General features: G+C 47.4%; 1 protein-coding gene and 1 long non-coding RNA gene across 3 annotated transcripts in view; one reads left to right on the top strand and one right to left on the bottom strand.

The window, feature by feature from the left end:
* Positions 1-13,422: 13,422 nt before the first annotated feature.
* Positions 13,423-21,818, bottom strand: C2H9orf152 (chromosome 2 C9orf152 homolog). The gene is made up of 2 exons (XM_004004022.6): positions 20,940-21,818; positions 13,423-16,336 (listed from the first exon to the last, which is right to left on the bottom strand). The coding sequence occupies exons 1-2, from the start codon at positions 21,130-21,132 to the stop codon at positions 15,825-15,827; spliced, it is 705 nt and encodes a 234-aa protein (XP_004004071.3). The 5' UTR covers positions 21,133-21,818; the 3' UTR covers positions 13,423-15,824.
* LOC121818591 (uncharacterized) overlaps positions 21,198-23,039 on the top strand; it is a 60,092-nt gene continuing 58,250 nt past the window's right edge. Inside the window, exons 1-2 of one of the 2 annotated variants that reach the window (XR_006058567.2) lie at positions 21,198-21,232; positions 21,605-21,777. This is a non-coding gene — a long non-coding RNA (uncharacterized LOC121818591). Of the gene's footprint in view, positions 21,778-23,039 lie in introns of both variants that reach the window. The other variant, XR_006058568.2, reaches the window with a different exon arrangement.

The following is a 23,039-nucleotide window of genomic DNA, read 5'->3' as shown; positions in this document are numbered from 1 at the left end:
AAAATCCTCTGGGTGGCTTGAGATAGCCCCTCTATCTTAGCACAAATGCTAACGCACGTCTCCTTGTGCTCCCCAAATATCACATTGCATACCCACATTCCACAAGCCCTGCATATGATGGGAACAGAATTGGCATGCTTAGGGGACTAAAGGGGTGTTTAGCCTAGGCTGTGAAGCCACAAGGACACACACAGATACAAATAAGTTAACAGCATTCAGATGGCTGTCAGTCACGTGACCAGCATCTCACTCAAGGGCAGCTGAGGAGGGCTTTTCCGAGCCTCTCAGGGTCACACAGCTGCTTACACTTGTGCTGGTTTCTCTGGCTTTGGTTGCAAGCCATACTGATTGACCTGAAGAAGTTTCTGGTGGCTGCCATGTTGTTTAGTCTGGGTTAATCTCAGCTGATCTGGAATGACCTCATGCTTATCTCCAGAGCTGCTGGAGTATGGCGGTGACCATTAGCTGCACTAACTCGAGATAAACGCCGTTCTTTTCCCATGGGTTCATGAGGTTGTTTCAGGGAAGGATGGACCAGCTGGCCAGCAGTGCTCAGTAATAATAACACCTGGGTTTATGATATGCATCTGGTATTGATGGAATCTGGGGCTTTGGACATTTAAGGCTGGTCATGTAACTGGAATGTGCTTAGAGGACCAGGTAGCTCACGTTAAGAAACCCCTGCCACAGGTAGACCGGGGCTTCTGGTTCTCAGGTGCTTTGCAGGTATGCTGATGGTGGTGATGTGAGACCTGTTCCACTCTGTGCTGAGAGGACAAAGAAGCCTGTGCCTGGAAGCGCCAGCCCCCTCCGCTGCACCTCTCTCCTGTGGCTGTATTGCTCCCTTGACCTGTAACAGGTGGTCTGAGTATAAACTGAACTGAGTCCTTTCAGCAGTAGAACATTTAAGGTAATTGATGTGTAATTTACACATATCTTCTTGATACAGCTTCACGCTCCTGATCTTTTTCATTATAGGGTTATCTATTTAGTTTTGGCTGGGCTGGGCCTTTGCTGCTGCGTGGGCCTTTCTCTACTTGTGAGCAGGGGCTACTCTCGAGTTGCCGTGCATGGGGTTCTCATTACAGTGACCTCTCCAGTTGCTGAGCTCTGGCTTTAGGGCCCATGGGCTTCAGTGGCTGTGGCTCCCGGGCTCTGGACCACAGGCTCGGCAGTTGTGGCCACAGAGGCTTAGTTGCTCTGCAGCATGTGGGATCCTCCTGGATCAGGGATTGAACTCACGTCTCTTGCATCGGCAGGCAAGCTCCCCACCACTGAGCCACCAGGGAGGTCCCATGCTCCTAATCTTACTGTCACTTAGACCATGCTTGCCGGGTGCCCTTGGTCCTTAGCAATCAGTCCAGGAAAGGTAAAGGCTCCCTGTAAGGGGAATGAGGCGGGTTCTCAACAGTAACTCTCCAGGCTTCGTAAATGTTACCAAACAATTCAGGTGATCTTTACTTGCAAGTGAGAGGTAAAGGCTCAAAGCCCCCTCCAGGCAGACAGAGGAAACTGAGGACTGGGCAGCTGGAGGCAAGTACAAGTTATCTGATGTCAGAACTTCTCTTTTCAAGTCCCATCCCTCAGAGACTTTGCCCAGGTCCCCTGAGCCTATTTTGAAAGTGGAGGAAAAAATAAGTTTGAGGAGCAAGAGCACAGAGAGGATTCTGCTCTCAGACTAAACTATAAAGTTTCAGACTAAAATACCCCATTCCAGGAGCACATTTAGAATGAATCCTGGGCTTCAGGCGTGTAGGGCTAGATCACCCACAGGGACTGAAGCACCTGTGCAGAAGTGAGAATGGATGTGTGGGCTGGGCCAGCTCTCTGAGGAGGAAGGCAGCTCTGAAAAGGGCCGACTGCCCCGGGCAGAGCCATGTGGATGAGAGAGGGTCAGTATGAGAGGTCAAAGGGGAACCAGATGGTTGGCTGGACTAGCAATACATAAGTAAAAACGTTATAACGTATTGAGGTGAAAGTCACATAATATAAAATTAACCACTTTAAATTGAACAAGTCAGCACGCTTGGGACATTCACAGTGCTGTAGACTCACAGCCTCTAGCTAGTTCCGAAACATTTTCCTCATCCCAAACAGAATCATCATGCCCAGAATCAAACTCTCTCTCTCTCCTCTCCCCAAGCCTCTGGCAACCACTGATCTATGGATTTGCTTGTTGGACATTTCATATAAATGGAATCACACAATAGGTGACCTTCATGACTGGCTTCTCTCACTGAGCAGAATAAATCAGCACTTCTTTCCTTTTTGAGGCTGAATAATAGTGCATTGTATGGGTTGATCATATTTAGTTTATCCATCCATTCACTGTCTGAACTGTTTCAGCATCTGATTTTTGTGACTTGTGCTGGTCTGAACATGCGTGTACAGGCACTTGTTTGAGTTTGTTTCCAATTACTTTGGGCACACACTTAGGACTGGAATTGCAGGGTCACATGGTAATTCTGTGTTTACTTTCATACTTTTTTTCCCTTTAAAAAAATTGAAACCTAGTTGATTTATAATATAGTTGTTTTTTCCAGGTGTATGGCAAAGTGATTTAGACATATTGTGTGTATATATATATGGAGAAGGCAATGGCACCCCACTCCAGTACTCTTGCCTGGAAAATCCCATGGACGGAGGAGCCTGGCAGGCTGCAGTCCATGGGGTAGCTAAGAGTCAGACACAACTTCACTTTCACTTTTCACTTTCATGCACTGGAGAAGGAAATGGCAACCCACTCCAGTGTTGTTGCCTGGAGAATCCCAGGGACGGGGGAGCCTGGTGGGCTGCCGTCTATGGGGTCTCACAGAGTTGGATACGACTGAAGCGACTTAGCAGCAGCAGTGTATATATATATAATTTTTTCAGATTTTTTTTCCCCTTATAGGTTATTACAAAGTACTGAGTATAGTTCCCTGTGCTATACAGTAGGTCCTTTTTGGTCATCTGGGCTTCCCTTGTGGCTCAGCTTTGTAAAGAATCCTCCTGCAAGGCAGGAGACCTGGGTTCGATCCCTAAATTGGGAAGATCCTCTGGAGAAGGGAAAGGCTACCCACTCCAGTATTCTGGCCTGAAGAATTCCAAGGACTGTATAGTCCATGGGGTCGCAAAGAGTCAGACACAACTGAATGACTTTCACTTCATTTTTGGTCATCTGTTTTATACAATGTAGTGTGTATATGTTAACCCCCAACTCCTAATTTATTCCTCCCCATCTCTTTATCCTTTGGTAACCATAAATTTGTTTTCTATGTCTGTGGGTCTATTTCTGTTTGGTAAAAAAGTTCATTTTTATCATTTTTTAAGATTCCACATATAAACAATATCATATAATCTTTGCCTTTTACTGTCTTACTTCACGTAATGTAATAATCTCTAGACCCATCCATGTTGCTGCAAATGAGATTATTTCATTCTTTTTTATGGCTGAGTAATATTCCATTGTATTTATATCTAACTTTTAATTCCCTGAGTCAGTGATTAAAAGAGCTGAGTCCCACCCCCGATCAGAAAGGAGGGTAGGTGGGGCCTGCTTCTCCTCCAGGTGAGGGAAAGGGGATTTAAAAGAACCCTCAAACAGCTTGTTAAATATTTCCTGGGGAGCAAGGGAAATGTGAGTAGCACGCTGCACACCTGAGAACTCCAAAGGGCTCCATGTTGGAGCAGGCAGCTTCTCTAACATCACAGCAAAGAGGGGTTGCTGTGAGTTTGTCCCCGTTCCGGAACTGTGGGTACAAGATACGGTGCCCCTTTCCCCAGGAGCAGAGCTGGGCTTCCTGTGCAAGAGGGATGGCCAGTGAGATCTGCTTGGATCACATACCCGAGGGCTGCCTGCAGCGGGCAGGGGAAAGCAGCAGAAAGAAGGTGGAAACGTACCCCTGCATGTGTGCGTGCCGTGCGTGAGTGATGAGCTGCAGATGGGTGGTAAGCAAACATTGGAGCAGAGATGCGCCTTCCAGGTCAGCGAAGATCCCCACGCTGAGAAGGTGAGTCTCCAGAAAGAGAAAGTGTCCACATTGAATTCCTTCCTGCTCATCTCACGACAATATTAATCAAGTAAGCTCATACTTCACCTTCCTGCCTCCCTCCCTCCCGGCCTCTACTGCTGCTAAGTCGCTTCAGTCATGTCGGACTCCGTGCGGCCCCATAGACGGCAGCCCACTAGGCTCCCCCGACCCTGGGATTCTCCAGGCAAGAATACTGGAGTGGGTTGCCATTTCCTTCTCCAATTCATGAAAGTGAAGAGTGAAAGTGAAGTCACTCAGTTGTGCCCGACTCTTAGCGACCCCATGGACTGCAGCCCACCAGGCTCCTCCATCCATGGGATTTTCCAGGCAAGAGTACTGGAGTGGGGTGCCATTCCCAGCCTCTGCTGCTGCTACTGCTGCTAAGTCACTTCAGTCGTGTCCGACTTTGTGCGACCCCATAGACGGAAGCCCACCAGGCTCCCCCATCCCTGGGATTCTCCAGGCAAGAACACTGAAGTGGGTTGCCATTTGCTTCTCCAATGCATGAAAGTGGAAAGTAAAAGTGAAGTTGCTCAGTTGTGTCCAACTCTTAGCGACCCCACGCACTGCAGCCCACCAGGCTCCTCCATCCATGGGATTGTCCAGGCAAGAGTACTGGAGTGGGTTGTCAGGTGCCCAGCCTCTACCCACTCCCAACCCCGGAGAGGACAGACACTCTGTTAGGGATTTTGGGACCGGGGCTAGAGCCCCAGTAGGAGAGCAGTTCCCAGAGCTTCCTACCTTTTCCCACTGTGGACATCCATCCCGGGGCCTGCGGAGGAAGACGTGTTACCTTTGAAGAAAGCCAGACATGTTTGTTTGTTTTGTAAATTACACCGGACAGGATGTATTCCATGTTTTGTGACTTTGGAGGAGGAGCGCTTTCCGTTTCTCTGAAGGTTTAGAAGAGCGACAGGCTTCCTTATGAATATCAACCATGAAAATTCTGATGAGCGCAGCTGGCACTCAACCCCCAGAAACCTCTGCCCCTTGAGCAGCTTAGTCTGCAGTCTGTGTGGTCTAAGGCAGTGGGTCTGACTGCTGCCCGCACCGGTCCAGGGGACCCTTTCAAGGTCATCCTGAGGACCAGCCCACCTAGACAGGCAAATGTGAAAAGAAGAGGGGGGCAGGAAATGAGCCAATGAAAACAAATGTCCACCCAAGGACCTGTAAAAGTAATACTGGCTTTATTCACAATGACAAAAAAAAAAAAAAAAAAAAAGGAAAGAAACAGGGCAACGAAAAAGTAAATTGTGACTAATTACTGGGAAGAGGCTAAAGGGAACTTTCTAGAATGCTGGAAATGGTATATTTTGATCTAAATCACATAAGTGCATCACATATTTGTATCTGTGAAAATAAGTGTATATATACATGAAAGGGAACCTTTAAATACAAGATTAATTCACTTTCCATGCTTTTCATATTTTATGCCTGATCAAAATGTAAAATATTGATGACCAATGCTCAGGCCCTACTCCAGAGATGGTAATTTAATGGAATGTTCTCCAAGTTTCCTGATGATTCTCTTGTGCAGTCAGGGTTGAGAAGCACTGTCTTGGAGGACAGGACCAACCTTGGTGTGAACCTCAGGCTAGAGGGAAGAGGAGTCACAGGGACTGCACAGTTAATGGAAGGTCCAACCCACTGGGGTTTGGCACTTGAGTTTCCTTGGCACCCACACACTTTGGGGACTGGTGGTGATGGTTCACTGGTCCAGGGACCTTGCGTGGATCTTGCCAGCCTGTGGTGGGCAGTCACCAGAGACAAGCCTGGTACTGAGGGGGCAGTTTGCCTCAGGTTGTGAGTTTAGCCTCACATATTGAGGGCAGCATCATAAGAGGACTGCAAGGCTCCTGGAGAATCTGATAGGCGGAGCCTGAGGCAGGGACAGGAACCCACGGCTGGGGCAGGAGTGAGGTCAGACTCTCTCATGCAAAAAGAAAAGCAAAATGCAGTTCATATTGCTACAAGAGCTCTCTGAAGTGCACCTGGGAGGCCGTGAAGGGAGTGTGATTGGTACAGGGCTCAGCTGTATGGAATCTGACCTTTTGACCTGATCATACAAATACCTGCCAGAAACTCAGGGTACGTATCAGATTGTTACTCTAAAATAACTCCTGTTGGTCTATTTATAGGACCCCTACCAAAAAGCAACTTGTGATTCCTTAAGGACAAATATTTTCTGACTTTTGACACAGTTGATCACAATTCTTACCAGACAACTGGTAATTAGTTGACATAGAGTTCATTTACAGTGTTTTAGTGTCTGCTATGTTAAAAAGCAGAGACTTTACTTTGCCAACAAAGATCCGTCTAGTCAAGACTATGATTTTTCTAGTGGTCATGTATGGATGTGAGAGTGGACTATAAAGAAAGCTGAGCACAGAAGAATTGATGCTTTTGAACTGTGTTGTTGGAGAAGACTCTTGAGAGTCCCTTGGACTGCAAGGAGATCCAACCAGTCCATCCTAAAGGAGATCAGTCCTGGGTGTTCATTGGTTGAAGCTGAAACTCCAATATTTTGGCCACCTCATGTGAAGAGCTGACTCATTGGAAAAGACCCTGATGTTGGGAAAGATTGAAAGCAGGAGGAGAAGGGGAAGACAGAGGATGAGATGGTTGGATGGCATCACTGACTCAATGGACATGAGTTTGGGTGAACTCCAGGAGTTGGTGATAGAGAAGGCCTCTCTATCAGGCATGCTACAGTTCATGAGGTCACAAAGAGTAGGACATGACTGAGCAACTAACCTGAACTGACTGATACTTTCTAATATTCTTTTCCATTATGATTTATCACAGGATATTGAATATAGTTCCCTGTGTGATACAGTAGGACCTTGTTGTTTATCCATCCTATATATAATAGTTTATCCATCCCATGTATAATAGTTGCAATCCCCTACTCTCAATCCTTCCCTCCCCCTCTCCCCTGGGCAACCACGAGTCTGCTCTCTGTGAGTCTATTTCTGTTTCATAGATAAGCTCATCTGTGTCATTATTTTTTAATTTATTTAATTTTTGGTTGTGTTGAGTGTTTGTTGCTCTGCATGGGCTTTCTCTTGTTGTGCAGAGTGGGGGCTGCTCTTTGTGAGGGTGCCCAGGCCTCTCACTGTGGTGGTTTCTCTTGTTGCAGAGCATGTGCTGTAAGCTCATGGCCTTCAGTAGTTGCGACACAACTCAGGATCAGGGCTCAGCTCAGTAGGGCTCAGGATCAGTAGTTGGGGCACATGGGCTTAGTTGCCCCACGGCATGTGGAATCTTCCTGGACCAGGGATCAACCCCTTGTTACCTGAACTGTCAGGCAGATTCTTATCCACTGTACCACAAGAGAAGTTCTGTATCATATTTTAGATGTCACATATATAAGGGATATAATATTCATCTTTATCTTTCTGACTTACTTCACTTAGCATATTAATCTCTATTTGCATCCATGTTATTGCAGATGGCATAAGTCCATTCTGTTTTATGATGAGTAGTATTCCATAAAGGTAGAGGTAAAAACAATACACAGAAGAACTATACGAAAAAGATCTTCACAACCAAGATAATCATGATGGTGTGATCACTCACGTAGAGCCAGACATCATGGAATGAGAAGTCAAGTGAGCCTTAGGAAGCATCACTACAAACAAAGCTAGTGGAGGTGATGGAATTCCAGCTGAGCTATTTCAAATCCTGGAAGTTGACACTGTGAAAGTGCTGCACTCAATATGCCAGCAAATTTGGAAAATTCAGCAGAGGCCACAGGACTGGAAAAGGCCAGTTTTCATTCCAATCCCAAAGAAAGGCAATGCCAAAGAATGTTCAAACCTACCGCACAACTGTACTCATCTCACATGCTAGTAAAGTAATGCTCAAAATTCTCCAAGACAGGCTTCAACAGTACATGAACCATGAAATTCCAGATGTTCAAGCTGGTTTTAGAAAAGGCAGAGGAACCAGAGATCAAATTGCCAACATCCATTGGATCATCAAAAAAACACAGGAGTTACAGAAAAACATCTGCTTTATTAACTACACCAAAGCCTTTGACTGTGTGGATCACAACAAACGGTGGAAAATCCTTCAAGAGATGGGAATACCAGACCACTTTACCTGCCTCCTGAGAAATCTTTATGCAGGTCAAGAAGCAATAGTTAGAACTGGACATGAAACAACAGACTGGTTGCAAATCAGGAGAGGAGTATGTCAAGGCTACATATTGTCACCCTACTTATTTAACTTATATGCGGAGTATATCATGCAAACTGCCAGGCTGGATGAGCACAACCTGGAATCAAGATTGCCAGGAGAAACATCAATAACCTTAGATATGCAGATGACACCACCCTTATGGCCAAAAGCAAAGAAGAACTAAAGAGCCTCTTGATGAAAGTTGGCTTAAAACTCAACATTCAGAAAACTAAGATCATGGCATTTGATCCCATCACTTCACAGGAAATAGATGGGGAAACAGTGGAATGTTTCCCCATTGTTTCCAAACAATGGAAACAGTGAGAGACTTTATTTTTCTTGGGCTCCAAAATCACTGCAGATGGTGACTGCAGCCTTGAAATTAAAAGGCACTTGCTCCTTGGAAGAAAAGCTATGACTAACCTAGATGGCATATTAAAAAGCAGAGAGATTACTTTGTTAACAAAGGTCCATCTAGTCAAGGCTATGGTTTTTCCAGTAGTCATGTATGGATGTGAGAGTTGGACGATAAAGAAAGCTGAGTGCTGAAGAATTGATGCTTTTGAGCTGTGGTGTTGGAGGAGACTCTCTGCCGGGGTCTGGCCCCAGTGGAACCAGGGTGATTCGAGGGGAGATGGATAGGCAAGGGAAAAACTTATTTAATTAGAAATATAAAGAGATTAAGAGGAAATAGTATAGTAGGAAATTTTAGTGGAGAAAGGAGGCTGAATAACTTTGCTTATGGGGAAGATCAATAAAATCTCAGGACAAGAGATTTGCACCATCTACGTTGGGCCACCGGCACCCACTTGAATATTGAAGAGTGCCCCGCCTTAGGCTCCCTTTCATGTGGGTCTTAGAAGCCAGGACAAGTAAGTAGACTTGGTGAGCCGCCCCGCTCCAGATGGGGATTCAGCCTGAAATTAGAGTAAAGAGGAGAGGGAGCGAGAGGGAGAAAAAGAGAGAGAGACACGGGGGAGCCAGATTCCCAAGAAACTGGGCCGAGAGACTAGTCCGAGAAACTGGCCCATCCTTTATTGTTCAGAAGGCCTTTTATACTTTTGATAATACATGGAGATCAATGGTAACACAAAATTATGCAGCGTTAGCAGCCCAGATTCTTATCAAAACCAGGCTTTTCTCTCTGCATACCTAGTTGTATACACAAATCTTAGGTAATTTACATCATCTTCAGGCCAAAAGGGCCAATTAACATTTTACAGTCCTTTTCTGATAAGGTTTGTCAACCAGAAGGCTTATTTGTGTTGATCTTCCCAAAGTCTGGTGCCACTCTCAGAAAAACACTGAAGTTACATTCTTACATAGCAAAGATACAGCAATTTATAACAAGTAAAAGGAGTACAGTGATTCATAACAAAAGAAAAGTAATTAACTCAAAAGTCTAGTGTTGCTAACATCAAAACTACTATGTATCTTTTTCCATATCCCATTTACATTGATTAACATCCTCCCAGGTGCCTAAAAGATAAAGAATGTGGAGGCCTGGCAGCAATCATTGAGTCAACAGTGAAAACCCGTCACCAATATGATTTTTAGCTCTTTAGAAAAGGCTCTGTATCTTTAAGATGCTTTTAAGCTTTGCGCCTCTCACAGTTGGGGGGCTGTAAGCAATTCACAAGCTGTAAGAGGTCTGGGGGAACCTGTTAGGCAAGCTAGAGAGCTATCAGAGGGGTTTAACTGAAACATCCCTTTCAAATGCAGAAGACTAAAGCCCTGATTTGACTTTTTTTTTTTTAGGTTTTTTTTTTTTTTTTTTTAGGTTTTTATTTTTTAAATTTTAAAATCTTTAGTTCTTACATGCGTTCCCATACATGAACCCCCACCTCCCTCCCCACAACATCTCTCTGGGTCATCCCCATGCACCAGCCCCAAGCATGCTGCACCCTGCGTCAGACATAGACTGGCGATTCAATTCTTACATGATAGTATACATGTTTCAATGCCATTCTCCCAAATCATCCCACCCTCTCCCTCTCCCTCTGAGTCCAAAAGTCCGTTATACACATCTGTGTCTTTTTTCCTGTCTTGCATACAGGGTCGTCATTGCCATCTTCCTAAATTCCATATATATGTGTTAGTATACTGTATTGGTGTTTTTCTTTCCGGCTTACTTCATTCTGTATAATCGGCTCCAGTTTCATCCATCTCATCAGAACTGATTCAAATGAATTCTTTTTTACGGCTGAGTAATACTCCATTGTGTATATGTACCACAGCTTTCTTATCCATTCATCTGCTGATGGACATCTAGGTTGTTTCCATGTCCTGGCTATTATAAACAGTGCTGCGATGAACATTGGGGTACATGTGTCTCTTTCAATTCTGGTTTCCTCGGTGTGTATGCCCAGCAGTGGGATTGCTGGGTCATAAGGTAGTTCTATTTGCAATTTTTAAGGAATCTCCACACTGTTCTCCATAGTGGCTGTACTAGTTTGCATTCCCACCAACAGTGTGGGAGGGTTCCCTTTTCTCCACACCCTCGCCAGCACTTATTGCTTGCAGATTTTTGGATCGCAGCCATTCTGACTGGTGTGAAGTGGTACCTCATTGTGGTTTTGATTTGCATTTCTCTAATAATGAGTGATGTTGAGCATCTTTTCATGTGTTTGTTAGCCATCCGTATGTCTTCTTTGGAGAAATGTCTATTTAGTTCTTTGGCCCATTTTTTCCAGAGAATATTAGAAGAGTGGAAAAGCAGGCAGACTCTGGTCTTGGGGTGTGGATGCTCAGGAAATTCCAGGGGGAACCCCTGAAGCCTGATCACGTCCTTGCATTTTGTCAGGCTTCCTTCTGCATGACCTTGTCATGGGTGGGATTCTTCACGCTGGCCCCTGGCAACTCTTGAGAGTCCCTTGGACTGCAAGGAGATCCAGCCAATCCATCCTAAAGGGGATCAGTCTTGGGTGTTCATTGGAAGGACTGATATTAAAGCTGAAACTCCAATACTTTGGCCACCTGATGCAAAGAACTGATACATTTGAAAGACCCTGATGCTGGGAAAGATTGAGGGTGGGAGGAGAAGAGGACGACAGAGGATGAGATGGTTGGATGGCATCACTGACTCAATGGACATGGGTTTGGGTGGACTCTGGGAGTTGGTGATGGACAGGGAGGCCTGGCATGCTGTAGTTCATGGGGTCTCAAAGAATCTGACTTGACTGAGTGACTGAACTGAACTGAACATGAAAGTTCCCAGTCCATGGAGTTGCAAAGAGTCAGACACAACTGAGCGACTAAACCTACCTGAACTGAACCATTCCATTGTGTATAGGTATCACATCTTCTTTATCCATTCATCTGTTGATGGGCATTTAGATTGTTTCCATTTCTTGGCTATTGTAAATAGTGCTTCTATGAACATTGAGGGTGCATGTATCTTTTCAAATTATAGTTTTATCTGGATACATGCCCAGGAGTGGGATTGCTAGATTGTATGGTAGTTTCAACTCGATGAACATGGGTTTGGGTGAACTCCAGGAGTTGGTGATGGACAGGGAGGCCTGGCGTGCTGCGGTTCATGGCGTCGCAGAGAGTCAGACTTGACTGAGCGACTGAACTGAACTGAATGATAGTTTTAGGGCTTCCCAGATGGTGCTAGTGGTAAAGAACCCACCTGCCAGTACAGGAGATATAAGAGATGTGAGTTCAGTCCCTCAATCGGGAAGATCCCCTGGAGGAGGGCATGCAACCCACTCCAGTTTTCTTGCTTGGGAATTCCCATGCACAGAGGAGCCTGGCAGACTACAGTCCATGGAGTCGCAAGAGTCAGACAGGACTGAGCACAGCAATGTACCTAACACACTGGAGTGTGGCTGCCTGAGGTTACTTCTCGTTTTGCAGTTTCCTAGGTGTGCCACCTTGAGCAAGTTATATAACCGTGTTAGAACTATTGGCTTAAATCTAGGGTACCCCACTCACTGCCAAGGGATGCTCAAACTACCGCACAACTGCACTCATCTCACATGCGAGTAAAGCAATGCTCAAAATTCTCCAAGCCAGGCTTCAGCAATATGTGAACTGTGAACTTCCAGATGTTCAAGGTTTTAGAAAAGGCAGAGGAACCAGAGATCAAATTGCCAACATCCGCTGAATCATCGAAAAAGCAAGAGAGTTCCAGAAAAACATCTATTTCTGCTTGATTGACTATGCCAAAGCCTTTGACTGTGTGGATCACAATAAACTGTGGACAATTCTGAAAGAGATGGGAATACCAGACCACCTAACCTGCCACTTCAGAAACCTATATGCAGGTCAGGAAGCAACAGTTAGAACTGGACATGGAACAACAGACTGGTTCCAAATAGGAAAAGGAATATGTCAAGGCTATATATTGTCACCCTGCTGATTTAACTTCTATGCAGAGTACATCATGAGAAACGCTGGGCTGGAAGAAGCCCAAGCTGGAATCAAGATTTCCGGGAGAAATATCAATAACCTCAGATATGCAGATGACACCACCCTTATGGCAGAAAGTGAAGAGGAACTAAAAAGCCAAAAGTGAAAGAGGAGAGTGAGAAAGTTGGCTTAAAGCTCAACATTCAGAAAACTAAGATCATGGCATCTGGTTCATCACTTCATGGGAAATAGATGGGGAAACAGTGGAAACAGTGTCAGACTTTATTTTGGGGGGGCTCCAAAATCACTGCAGATGGTGATTGCAGCCATGAAATTAAAAGATGCTTACTCCTTGGAAGGAAAGTTATGACCAACCTAGACAGCATATTAAAAAGCAGAGATGTTACTTTGACAACAAAGGTCTTTTTCCAGTGGTTGTGTATGGATGTGAGAGTTGGACTGTGAAGAAAGCTGAGCACTGAAGAATTGATGCTTTTAAACTGTGGCGTTGGACAAGACTCTTGAGAGTCCCTTGGACTGCAAGGAGATCAAATCAGACCATCCTAAAAGAGATCAGTCCTGGGTGTTCATTGGAAGGACTGATGCTAAAGCTGAAACTCCAATACTTTGGCCACCCCATGGGAAGAGTTGACTCATTGGAAAAGACCCTGATGCTGGGAGGGATTGGGGGCAGGAGGAGAAGGGGACGACAGAGGATGAGATGGCTGGATGGCATCATCGACTCGATGGACATGAGTTTGGGTGAACTCCAGGAGTTGGTGATGGACAAGGAGGCCTGGCTTGCTGCGATTCATGGGGTCTCAAAGAGTCAGGCACAACTGAACTGAACCCCACTAACAAATTGGGATGCAGAGGTCTTTAGTTTTTCTTTTATTGGGGTTTCATTGCTTTGCAGTGTTACATTAGTTTCTGCTGTACAACAAAGTGATTCAGCTATATGTATACATATGCCCTCCCTCTTAGACCTCCCACTACCACCCGCATCCCACCCCTCTAGATCATCACAGGGTGCCGAGCTGAGCTTCCTGTGCTGGGAGCTGCTCCGCACTAGCTTTCTGTTTTACCCATGGCCGGGCATAGATGTCACTTCCACTCTCCCAGTTCATCCCACCCTGCCCTTCCCACCCCATGTCCACTGTTCCTTCTGTACATCTGCATCTCTGTTCCCGCACTCGAAATGGGTTCATCTGTACATTTCTCTAGATTCCACATATATGCCTTTAATATATGGTTTTTGTGGGATGCAGAGATCTTAAACAGGATAGTCACTACCAAAGAAGAAAGATTCCCCCAGGAAGGACCTGATCCTAGAGGTAGCACCACAGAACATTTCTAATATTGCCAGAAAGCCAAGAATGTTCGAATGCCTCTCTCAAAACCCAAGAAAATCAAGTTTAAAACCCTTGTTTTCTTTTTCAAAATAATATATAAGGTCAAAAACAGAGGCCAGGCATGAAGTATTAGGTGGTGGTCATGCGATGCCTCTCTGGGGCACTGTTTCTCACACAGCCGGTGGGACACGTGGTGGAGGGTGACAATCAGAGGGAGTATTTGACTCTAGCTCCCAAGGATGGAAGGAGCTGGGCTCTCAGTGCATTTCCTTTATACCCATGAAGTGGAAATGTGTCTGTGTTACTTGTTTCGGACAATGAAACATAAGCAAAGTGGTTTGAGAGCTGGTTTGTGACCCTTTAATACACTTTCTTCTGCTGCTGCAGTAATTAGGGAAACCAGTGTTGATAAGGTGGTGCCACAAGATTGAAGAAGCTTGAATTAGTGGTAGTACTTATAAGAGAGCTGGGCTGGAAGTTTGCCCATATCCACAGTGAGATGTCTATGAGTGAACAAAAAGTAAGCTCCTGTGGTGAGATTTGGAGCTTGTTTGTTACTCAGCAAAACATATCCTATCCTGATTACCGTGTTAGAAAGAGGACTGACTTGTGGGAAGCCTCTTTAAAATAAAAGCGAAGGATAAAGTTGTTTTGTTTTCAGCAAAATGTCTTGTTTTTTATTAGACTGTAAAAAATTAACAACTGACTCATTAATTATCCACAAAAGGAATCAAAATGAATCCCCAGGTTGGAGGGAGTTTCAGGGTGGCTCAAGAAGGCACATATGTGTTTTTAAGAGAAAATGACACTCCTAGCTAACAACTCTCCATGTGAGTGGGCAAGACTGAAGCACCATGGGGAAGAAGGAAGACGCGGGTAAAACTTTACAGAGAGAGAAGCTAGCGTGAGGAAATGTCACCTTAGGTGTGTTTAAGTGTGTTGATTAAGGTTGACCAGGTGAGATACTTTCTTCCCCACTAACCAAGTAACAGTTGCTTCACTTTGGTTTAAAATATACCAGGAAGGATCTGAATGATTCAAATGTGGCTGAAAAGGGAGCAGTTTTTGAGGAACATATACTTTCCAAGCAGGAACATTGCTTTGTTTCCTTCTCCGAGGCTTCTGTTACTATATATCTGCAGGGATGGGCAATGTTTAATTTGGAGAGAGAGAGAATGAGAAAGGAAAGGAGAGAGGAGACAAATAGGAAAGAACAAAGGATGGAGGGAGAAGGGGAAAAGGAAATAAATCTATAATGAGGCTGGAATGCGCAGTCTCAATGAGAGGGGAGAGATCACCAACTCTTCCTAAAGTCCCTTAAACACACAGAACAGTAGGTAACCTTGTATTGACCCTTTTTACCCAGGGTGACTATATTCTGGGAGGCCGGGGCTGAAATGCTGTGGTCACTATGAATGAAGGGGATGACTTCTAAGTGTGCTGGCCTCCAGGCATAGCAACCAGAAGGAGACAGTTCTAGGAGCTCCTCTTCTCCAGAACATGGGAGGAATCCTCAGAAGTTACTGAAAACATGGTTGCCCACGCCTGTTGACTCCAGGGCACTGCCGAGGCTTCCATTGACTAGGGTCTCTGTTTTATGTTTCAGAATTCTCTAGATCCAGGGACCGAGCCGATGTCCACAGCTCTGTCATCTTCTGTGAGCAGAATGGGGCTGTGCTGATGGGACAGCACTCTTTCATCCTGAGCTGTGAGCAGTCTGGTCTGGGCAGTCTCTTTTTCTTTTTTTCTTTGAGGCACAAGACCCTGTGCCCACGGTGAAGTTCATTTCCCCACAGTCTGACCCACAACTGATGCCATTCAGCTCTGCCCACAGCTCCAGGCCTTTGTTGCGCCTTTGCCTCCCAGCTTCCTTAATGAGGCCGTACATGGCCTCAAAGTTGAGGCCTCTGAGTAGAGAGCTTCAGGCTGGACCATATAAGCCCAGGTTCCGGGCAGCCTGGGAGATCCTGGGAGTTTTCCTCTGGGGAAATGGATAGTGAGCTGGTTTTCCAGCCCGGTGTGGCCTCTTTATGGCAGGAGGGCCCTGCGTGCCCACGTGGAAGCCAGATCCCACTGCCTTTGTCTGTGACTTGTCCGCTTGGCACTCAGGCTGGGCTGTTTCTGGGATGGTGGTTTCTTGCTGAGTCATCTGAGTGTCTTCAAACAAGCCTGGGAGCCTTTGCTCAGAGCCCGTGAACTTGTCCTTGTGTTTTACGTGAAGACCTGTTCCCTGGTGGAAGGTTTGGACCAGGCGGTGCATCTCTAGGTGCGTGTGCCACGGAGACTCAGGGGTCTGGAGACAGCCCCTGTCATCCTCCTCCAGCGTCTCCTCTGCCTCAGGAGCCGCCTCTTCCGGGGTCAGGGAATGCCTTTTCTCCTTGTTAATCCAAACCGCACTGACCAGGGACTCGGCTGGGGCGGGCAGGTTCCCTCCTGAGAAAGCAAGACACCAACAGGGTCACTGCTGGAAGGTACAGGGGCAGCCCTCGTTTGGGGGGTTCTCAGAGCTTTAAAGCTGAGAAAGTCCATGCCCAGGACATCAAGGAGGCCAGATCCCCAGTGCACACACTGTCTCTAACACACACCCAGTCACGCATGACTATTCATTCAGTCCATTATTAAGTATTTATAATGTGCCAGGCATTATATATTTGAGGTCTTGAGACAAAATCTACCCCTTCATGATATGGTCTAGTGAAGTAGAAAGTCAAAGTGTTAGTTGCAGAGTCGTGTCTGACTCTTTGTGACCCCATGGACCGTAGCCCACTAGGCTCCTCTGTGCGTGGGATTTCCCAGGCAAAAATACTGGAGTGGGTTGCCATTCCCTTCTCCAGGGGATCTTCCCAACCCAGGGATCCAACCCTTTCACTTTCTACTCCACTAGACCACATCATAAAGGGGTACTTTTTGTCTCGGTGTTCATTACTGTATTCCCACGTCCTGGGATAAACAATGGAGTAGAAAATGAATAAGTAATAAAAGTTCCAATGGTAATCAGTGCTGTGGAAAAACATTCAAGAATGAGAGTTTAATAATAGATTCCAGTCTTTGCGGTGAGGGAGTGAACCCTAGGGAGAGCTGGGAAACGCACATTTGAGGCTGAAAGAACAACCAGGAGCAAGGGCACGCACATGTCCACCCACAGGTGTGATTCATATACACTGGCCAGTGGAAAGGGGTTATTCTTTGGTGTTATGGGGTTCTGATGGTGGGTTTAGCATCCAAGGCAGAGGAGGAGGGGCTGTGTTTCAAGCAGCTCCTTTAGGAGGACTGCTGCTAAGTCACTTCAGTCGTGTCCGACTCTGTGCGACCCCATAGACGGCAGCCCACCAGGCTCCCCCGTCCCCAGGATTCTCCAGGCAAGAGTACTGGAGTGGGTTGCCATTTCCTTCTCCAATGCATGACAGTGAAAAGTGAAAGTGAAGTTGCTCAGTCGTGTCTGACCCTCAGCGACCCCATGGACTGCAGCCTTCCAGGCTTCTCCATCCAGGGGTTTTCCAGGCAAGAGTATTGGAGTGGGGTGCCATTGCCTTCTCCGTTGGAGGACTGGTCTTTATCTTTTGTCTCGTGGCCGCTGTCCTGGAAACATGTTTGCAGCACCGTCTGCTCTCCTGCCCTGGCTTCAGGGATGAGCAGCTGGGCTGATGCCTCTGTTCCTTCTCAGGGACATCTTTTTACCACCTTGTGGAACGTGGCAGTTTCTTGTCAACTCTTGGTGGCGGCGAGGGTTGGAGGAATGACTGAATGTCATTTTCCTACAGAAAGGAGGCCTGTACCAAGCCTGGAATTGCCTCTGAAATGTCAGCAAAGCTCCCTTGAGCATTCTGATATTTGTCGCTGCAGAAGGCCCTGTAGGTAACAACGTCCACAGTGGGAGCAGAGAGATGCTATTGAAGGAGGAAAGCCAGGAGGAGCCCTTGGACTCCAGTACTAGGAATCCAAAAGGCCTGCCACTTCTAGAACCTGAATACATCCCATGATGTTAAGAGGAAAGCTAATTCCAGAGCCTGCCTGCCATTAATCAGCTCCCAGAATACCTGACCCTCCAGATACAACTCCGTGTCTTCCGATGCTGAAATCTAGTTTTAGTGGGAGCCGGTCTCGATAACCAGTCTGTCTTCCTGGGTCTCAGATGTGCTGGACACAGAGGACTCCTGTCTTCTAAATTCCCTCTACTTGCTTGGCTTCATGGCATTAATATTTCCTGGCTTTCTCCTCCATTTAAGAAAAATAAATTGTGGCAAGACCTATACAACATAAAACTTACCACCTTTAGCCATTTTGAAGTGTATTGTTCAATAGCGTTAAGTCCAGTCACTTGGTTGTACAACTGATCTCAAGAACTTTTTCATTTTCCCAGACTGACACTTAACCCATTAAACGACAATTCTTCATCTCCTCCACCCCCACCCTGGCAACCACCATTCTACTTACTGTCTCTGGTTTGGCAACTCCATGTACCTCATATGAGTAAATCACTACAGCATTTGTCTTTTTGTGACTGGCTTATTTCGCTAAGTGTAATGTCCTCAAGATTCACCTGGGTTCATCCAAGAGTCAGCATGTCTGAATTTCCTTCCTTTTTCAGGCTGGTGTTCATCTGCTACCATTTCAACTGCTGTCTTCTCTGACTTCTCTCCCTCTGCTTGTGCCTTCAATAATTTAGCGTTCTATACCTCTAATTGTCCTCCCAGCCTCCTATCAGTTTATGCATTGGTCCCCCACAATTTTATCCATGCCTGTGACTTCAACAATTTGTCCATATCTCCAACCCAAATTACTCTCCTGAGATCCAGGCTGGTTGGAAGCTTTATGGGTAATTCCCTCTAATGCAGCATGTTTAAAAATTTTCATTTGGGTTGTGCTGGGTCCTAGTTGTGGCACATGGAATCTTTAGTTGTGGCATGTAGGATTTTTAGTTATGGCACGTGGGATGTATTTCCCTGATCAGGGATTGAACCCAGGCTTCTGGTGTTGAGAGTCATAGCCACTGGACCGCGAGGGAAGTCCTCGAATGCAGAATATTCACAAATTCATCTCTCTCTATCAGAAATATTTTTCTCCTATATTCCCTATCTCACTGGGTGGTATCACCATCCACCCTATTGCTAATGTGCAGGCAGAATTGCTTTTTTGCCTCTACCACCATTTTTTCACCCCATTTTTATAATCTGAAAGTGAATGTGTTAGTTGCTCAGATTCTCTACTGTCTGAGCCACCAGGGAATCTGCCTGCGATGCAGGGGACTCGGTTTCAATCCCTGGGTCAGAAGATCCCTGGAGAAGGAAATGGCAACCCAGTGCAGTCTTGTGGACTGGAGAATTCCATGGGCAGAGGAGCCTGGCAGGCTACAGTCCATGGAATCGCAAAGTATTGGACACGACTGAGCAGCTATCACTTTCCCAGTTTGTAATCGGACTCTGATATCTCCCTGGAGAACCACCTTAATCCTCACGCCCAGTCCAAGTGCTTCAAGTGTCCTTCCAACTCAGTGTCTATGACCTGGTGACCTGGTCCTTAGCCGATCAGCGCAGAAAGTCTCAAGGAGGTTTATCCATATTCATTTATTTCGTTCCCACCACAATCTTACACCTTGGGGACTATAGTTATACCCGATTGACAGATGAGGGAACTGAATCACAGAGGAATTTATAGGATTTGTTCAAAGCCTCACAGAGTAAGTCAGTGGCAAAGCTGGGGCTCAGGCTGTCCTCCAGAGACCAAGTACAGGGACATCCCATCAGACAGCACACTGTTTCTCCCAGCTAGAGTGGGAATGTGAACTTGCAGACTGCTGTGAAAGAAGTACCCAGAAAGATCCTGACCGAGCCTGCGGGTCGGAAGTCTTCCCTGGAGAAGCAGTGACTGAGCCTTAACCTGTCGTAACTCATGACATGGTTGCTTATCACGTGGTGGTGATGGAGGCAGGAGCTCTGAATTACAGGATGCAGGAGAAGGGGCCAGCAGGGAAGGCTGGGGCAGGGGTGGTAAATGCTATGCGGTGTGCTGAGTTTGTGATGTCTTTGGGACATACACATGACATAGTTTTGTGAGTCTGAATCATAGGTGTGTTAAATCAGCTTTCACTTGATACAGGTTTAATGAATGTTGAGTGACGGAGTGAATAAACACCGCTGAGGATGGGAAAGCTTTAGGAAACTGTCAGCTCTGCCCTGCACAGATGGGGGTGCTGTTTGGCTGTGCCAGGTCAGTGCAAACAGATCCCACTGGTTGGTGCTTTTAGCCCATGGCAGCACACTTCCTGTCACTTCCCGGCAGTGAAGTCCCTCTGGCCCCTGACTCCCTCCCAGCCCAGCCTAGAGCAGGGTGGGCTCCCAGGGAGTGTGAATGATGCAAACCACCACAGAAACCCCTAGGCACAGACTACACCTCTCGGGGGCCTTCCTGCTTGTCTTGTCTTGTTCCTCTGGGTTTAGAGGGTAAGGGGCTGAGGTTTGAGTCTTGTGCTCCTAACTTCCTCCTCGAATAAATCTGAGTTCCTAATGGAAGGGAGGCTTCTCCCCTGAAGGAGGGGCTTCTATATCTCAATGCTTCTCCAGCTGATGGGTGAGCCTGGGTGCCTCCTGGGTCCCTGAGCCCTTTGTTTCCTCTGGCCGATGCCCAGGCTGTTGGAAATATCACATGTTCTCTCTCCAGAGCCCATTTCCCTGTTTTGCAGGAGGTGCCCGAGTGAGACCCAGCCAGGAAGCACAGCTCGCATCTCCCCACGTGGCCTACCAGCGGGGGGGCGGGGGTGGTGGTGCGGGGGGCCAAGCCCAGCTCACTAGGCAGACCAGTTCAGCAAGATCAGAATCTAAGAGCAGAGGCCAGGAACTGCGGCATGCTGCCTGCCAGCCCCCCTGCTGGAGCCCCCTGCCTCAGCTGGCACCCACACCAGCCCCTCTGTTCTGACCCTGTCTCCCTGCTTTTGTCCACTGGGGGGACCCGCAGAGGCCTGGCCCTGCAGTGCCCATGGCTCTGCCACCCGTTCTGCCCACAGCCAGGTCCTCTGCCCCCAGCACCTGCCCAGCCCTACCTTTCGGGAGCACCACGACGTGGGCCTGGGCCTTCTGCTTCCGTCTCAGGCCTTCATACTGGGCTCGCAGGAGCTGGATGTTAAGCAGGGGCCCTTTCCGGGGGGCCTGAGGCCCGGAGCCCTCGGCCATGTAGTAAGACCCCAGCTGCCAGAAGTGGGGCAGGGCGGGGCACGGGCAGGGCAACCCCTTCATCCGGATCCGGGAGGAAAGCAAACACGGATGGGCGGGGCCGAGGGGGTGGTGGGGCTCAGGGAAGTGAGGAGGAAGGTAGCCAGATCCTGTGGAGAGCAAGGTGGGGAGACTGAGAAATGGAGGAGGGGAAATGGGGTGGAAAGGGACCGTAAGGAGAAGGAAAAAGTCTGGGGGTGTGGGGCACCTGCAAGAGGGAAATTGAGGGAGAGTGAAGGAGGGGGTCCAAAGAGGGGATACAGAATGGAGGAAGAAGGTGATAGCAGAGATGGATGGGGGAGAAGCGTGAGGACTGGAGGGCAGCAGGAGGAAGAAGAGGGCAGGGAGTGAATAGAAGTGAGAAACTGAGGAGCTGGCAAGCCCAGCTGCTCAGATCCTTCTAGGGCCCAAGGGATGTCCTGCTCCAGGTCCTTCACTGCTTGATCCTAAAGTGCAGAATCCAGGAGCTCCTGTGACGCCTCCTGTTTCCTGGCAGAGCTGGAGCTAGTGCTGAGACAGGCCAAGTGCCCAACTTGGCTCACGCTTCTCGGACTGGACCGTGGATGCTTGTCAGCAAACCTGCTCATTTGGTTGGCAGTTGACGAAGGAGCTGGTGCCCAGGGGATATGCACCAGCATTGGGCAGAGGGAGACCGACCCAGCAGCAAAGGTACCCCTGAGACCTCCACTCACCCCCACGGTGTGCAACCTGTGAGAAAGCCCAGCCCCAGGAGGCGTGGCCTCCAGCCAGCCCCACCCCCTTTGACATTCAGTGTAGCCTCTGTGGTCTCAGCATTTCCCAACCAGTCAGGTTGGTGTTTGTCTTACCCACAGCTGGGTGCACCCTCCCGCTCTGCTTGGCAGCCCTGCCATGCCTACATCCGGTTTGAATCCTAAACTCTGTCTCTCTCTCACACACATCAGCTTTGATCTATCCTGGGCTCCATTTGACCGATTAAGCTTTCTATCTTCTCCTAACACAGTTACCCAAAATATCTGCAGAGGCAGTGGAAACAGTAGCAGCTGAATTTAGAGACATTTTGGAAAGCAGTGGGATGGTATTTAGCCATAAGACATTGGACAAGAGATGGAGTGTAAATCTTTGTTAGGTAATATTTGCCATATGGGCTTTCCAGATGGTGCTAGTGGTGAAGAACCCGCCTGCCAGTGCAGGAGACATAAGAGATGCAGGTTCAAGCCCTGGGTTGGGAAGATCCCCTTGAGAAGGGAATGGCAGCCCACTCCAGTACTCTCGCCTGGAGAATGCCATGGACAGAGGAGCCTGGCGGGCTACAGTCCATGGGGTCGCAAAGAGTCAGACATGGTTGAGGGTACACAGCACATATGTGCCATATACACGTAGGCTGTATGCTTTGTTGGGTGGTGTGTGCTGCTGTAACAAGGTACCACAAACGGGTTGGGTTCAGCCACAAGAATTCATTGTCCCACAGGTCTGAAGACCACAGGTCCAAGATCAAGGTGTCAGCAAGGTTGGTTCCTCCTCGGACGTGGGAGGGAATCTGTTCCATGCCTCTCATGTTGCTTCTGGTGGTTTGCTGGCAACCTTGGGCATTTCCTGGCTTGTAAAAGCATCACCTGATCTTTGCTTTGTAGTCACATGATGTTCTCCTTGTATATGTGTCTCTGAGTCCAACTTACCCTCTGTATAAGGACACGAGTCCTATTGGATTGGGACCCGTGCTAATGACCTCATCTTAAGTCAACGTTTCTATCTGCCATGATCCAGTTGCCAAATAAGGTCACAGTCTGAGGTACTAGTTAGGACTTCAACATCTGGATCTGGGGGGACATAGTTTAACTGCTACCAGGTAGAGAAGTGGTAGACCCGTCATAGAGATGGCACAGGAGAGGAGCAGATTGGGGCTATGGAGAGGAAGAGGGATTTGTTTCAGATGTGATGTTTGAAGTGCC

Source organism: Ovis aries, chromosome 2 (genome assembly GCF_016772045.2).
Source record: "Ovis aries strain OAR_USU_Benz2616 breed Rambouillet chromosome 2, ARS-UI_Ramb_v3.0, whole genome shotgun sequence".
Taxonomy (NCBI): domain Eukaryota; kingdom Metazoa; phylum Chordata; class Mammalia; order Artiodactyla; family Bovidae; genus Ovis; species Ovis aries.
The sequence above is the reverse complement of the archived record's forward strand: the minus strand, read 5'-3'. Positions and strand labels throughout refer to the sequence as shown.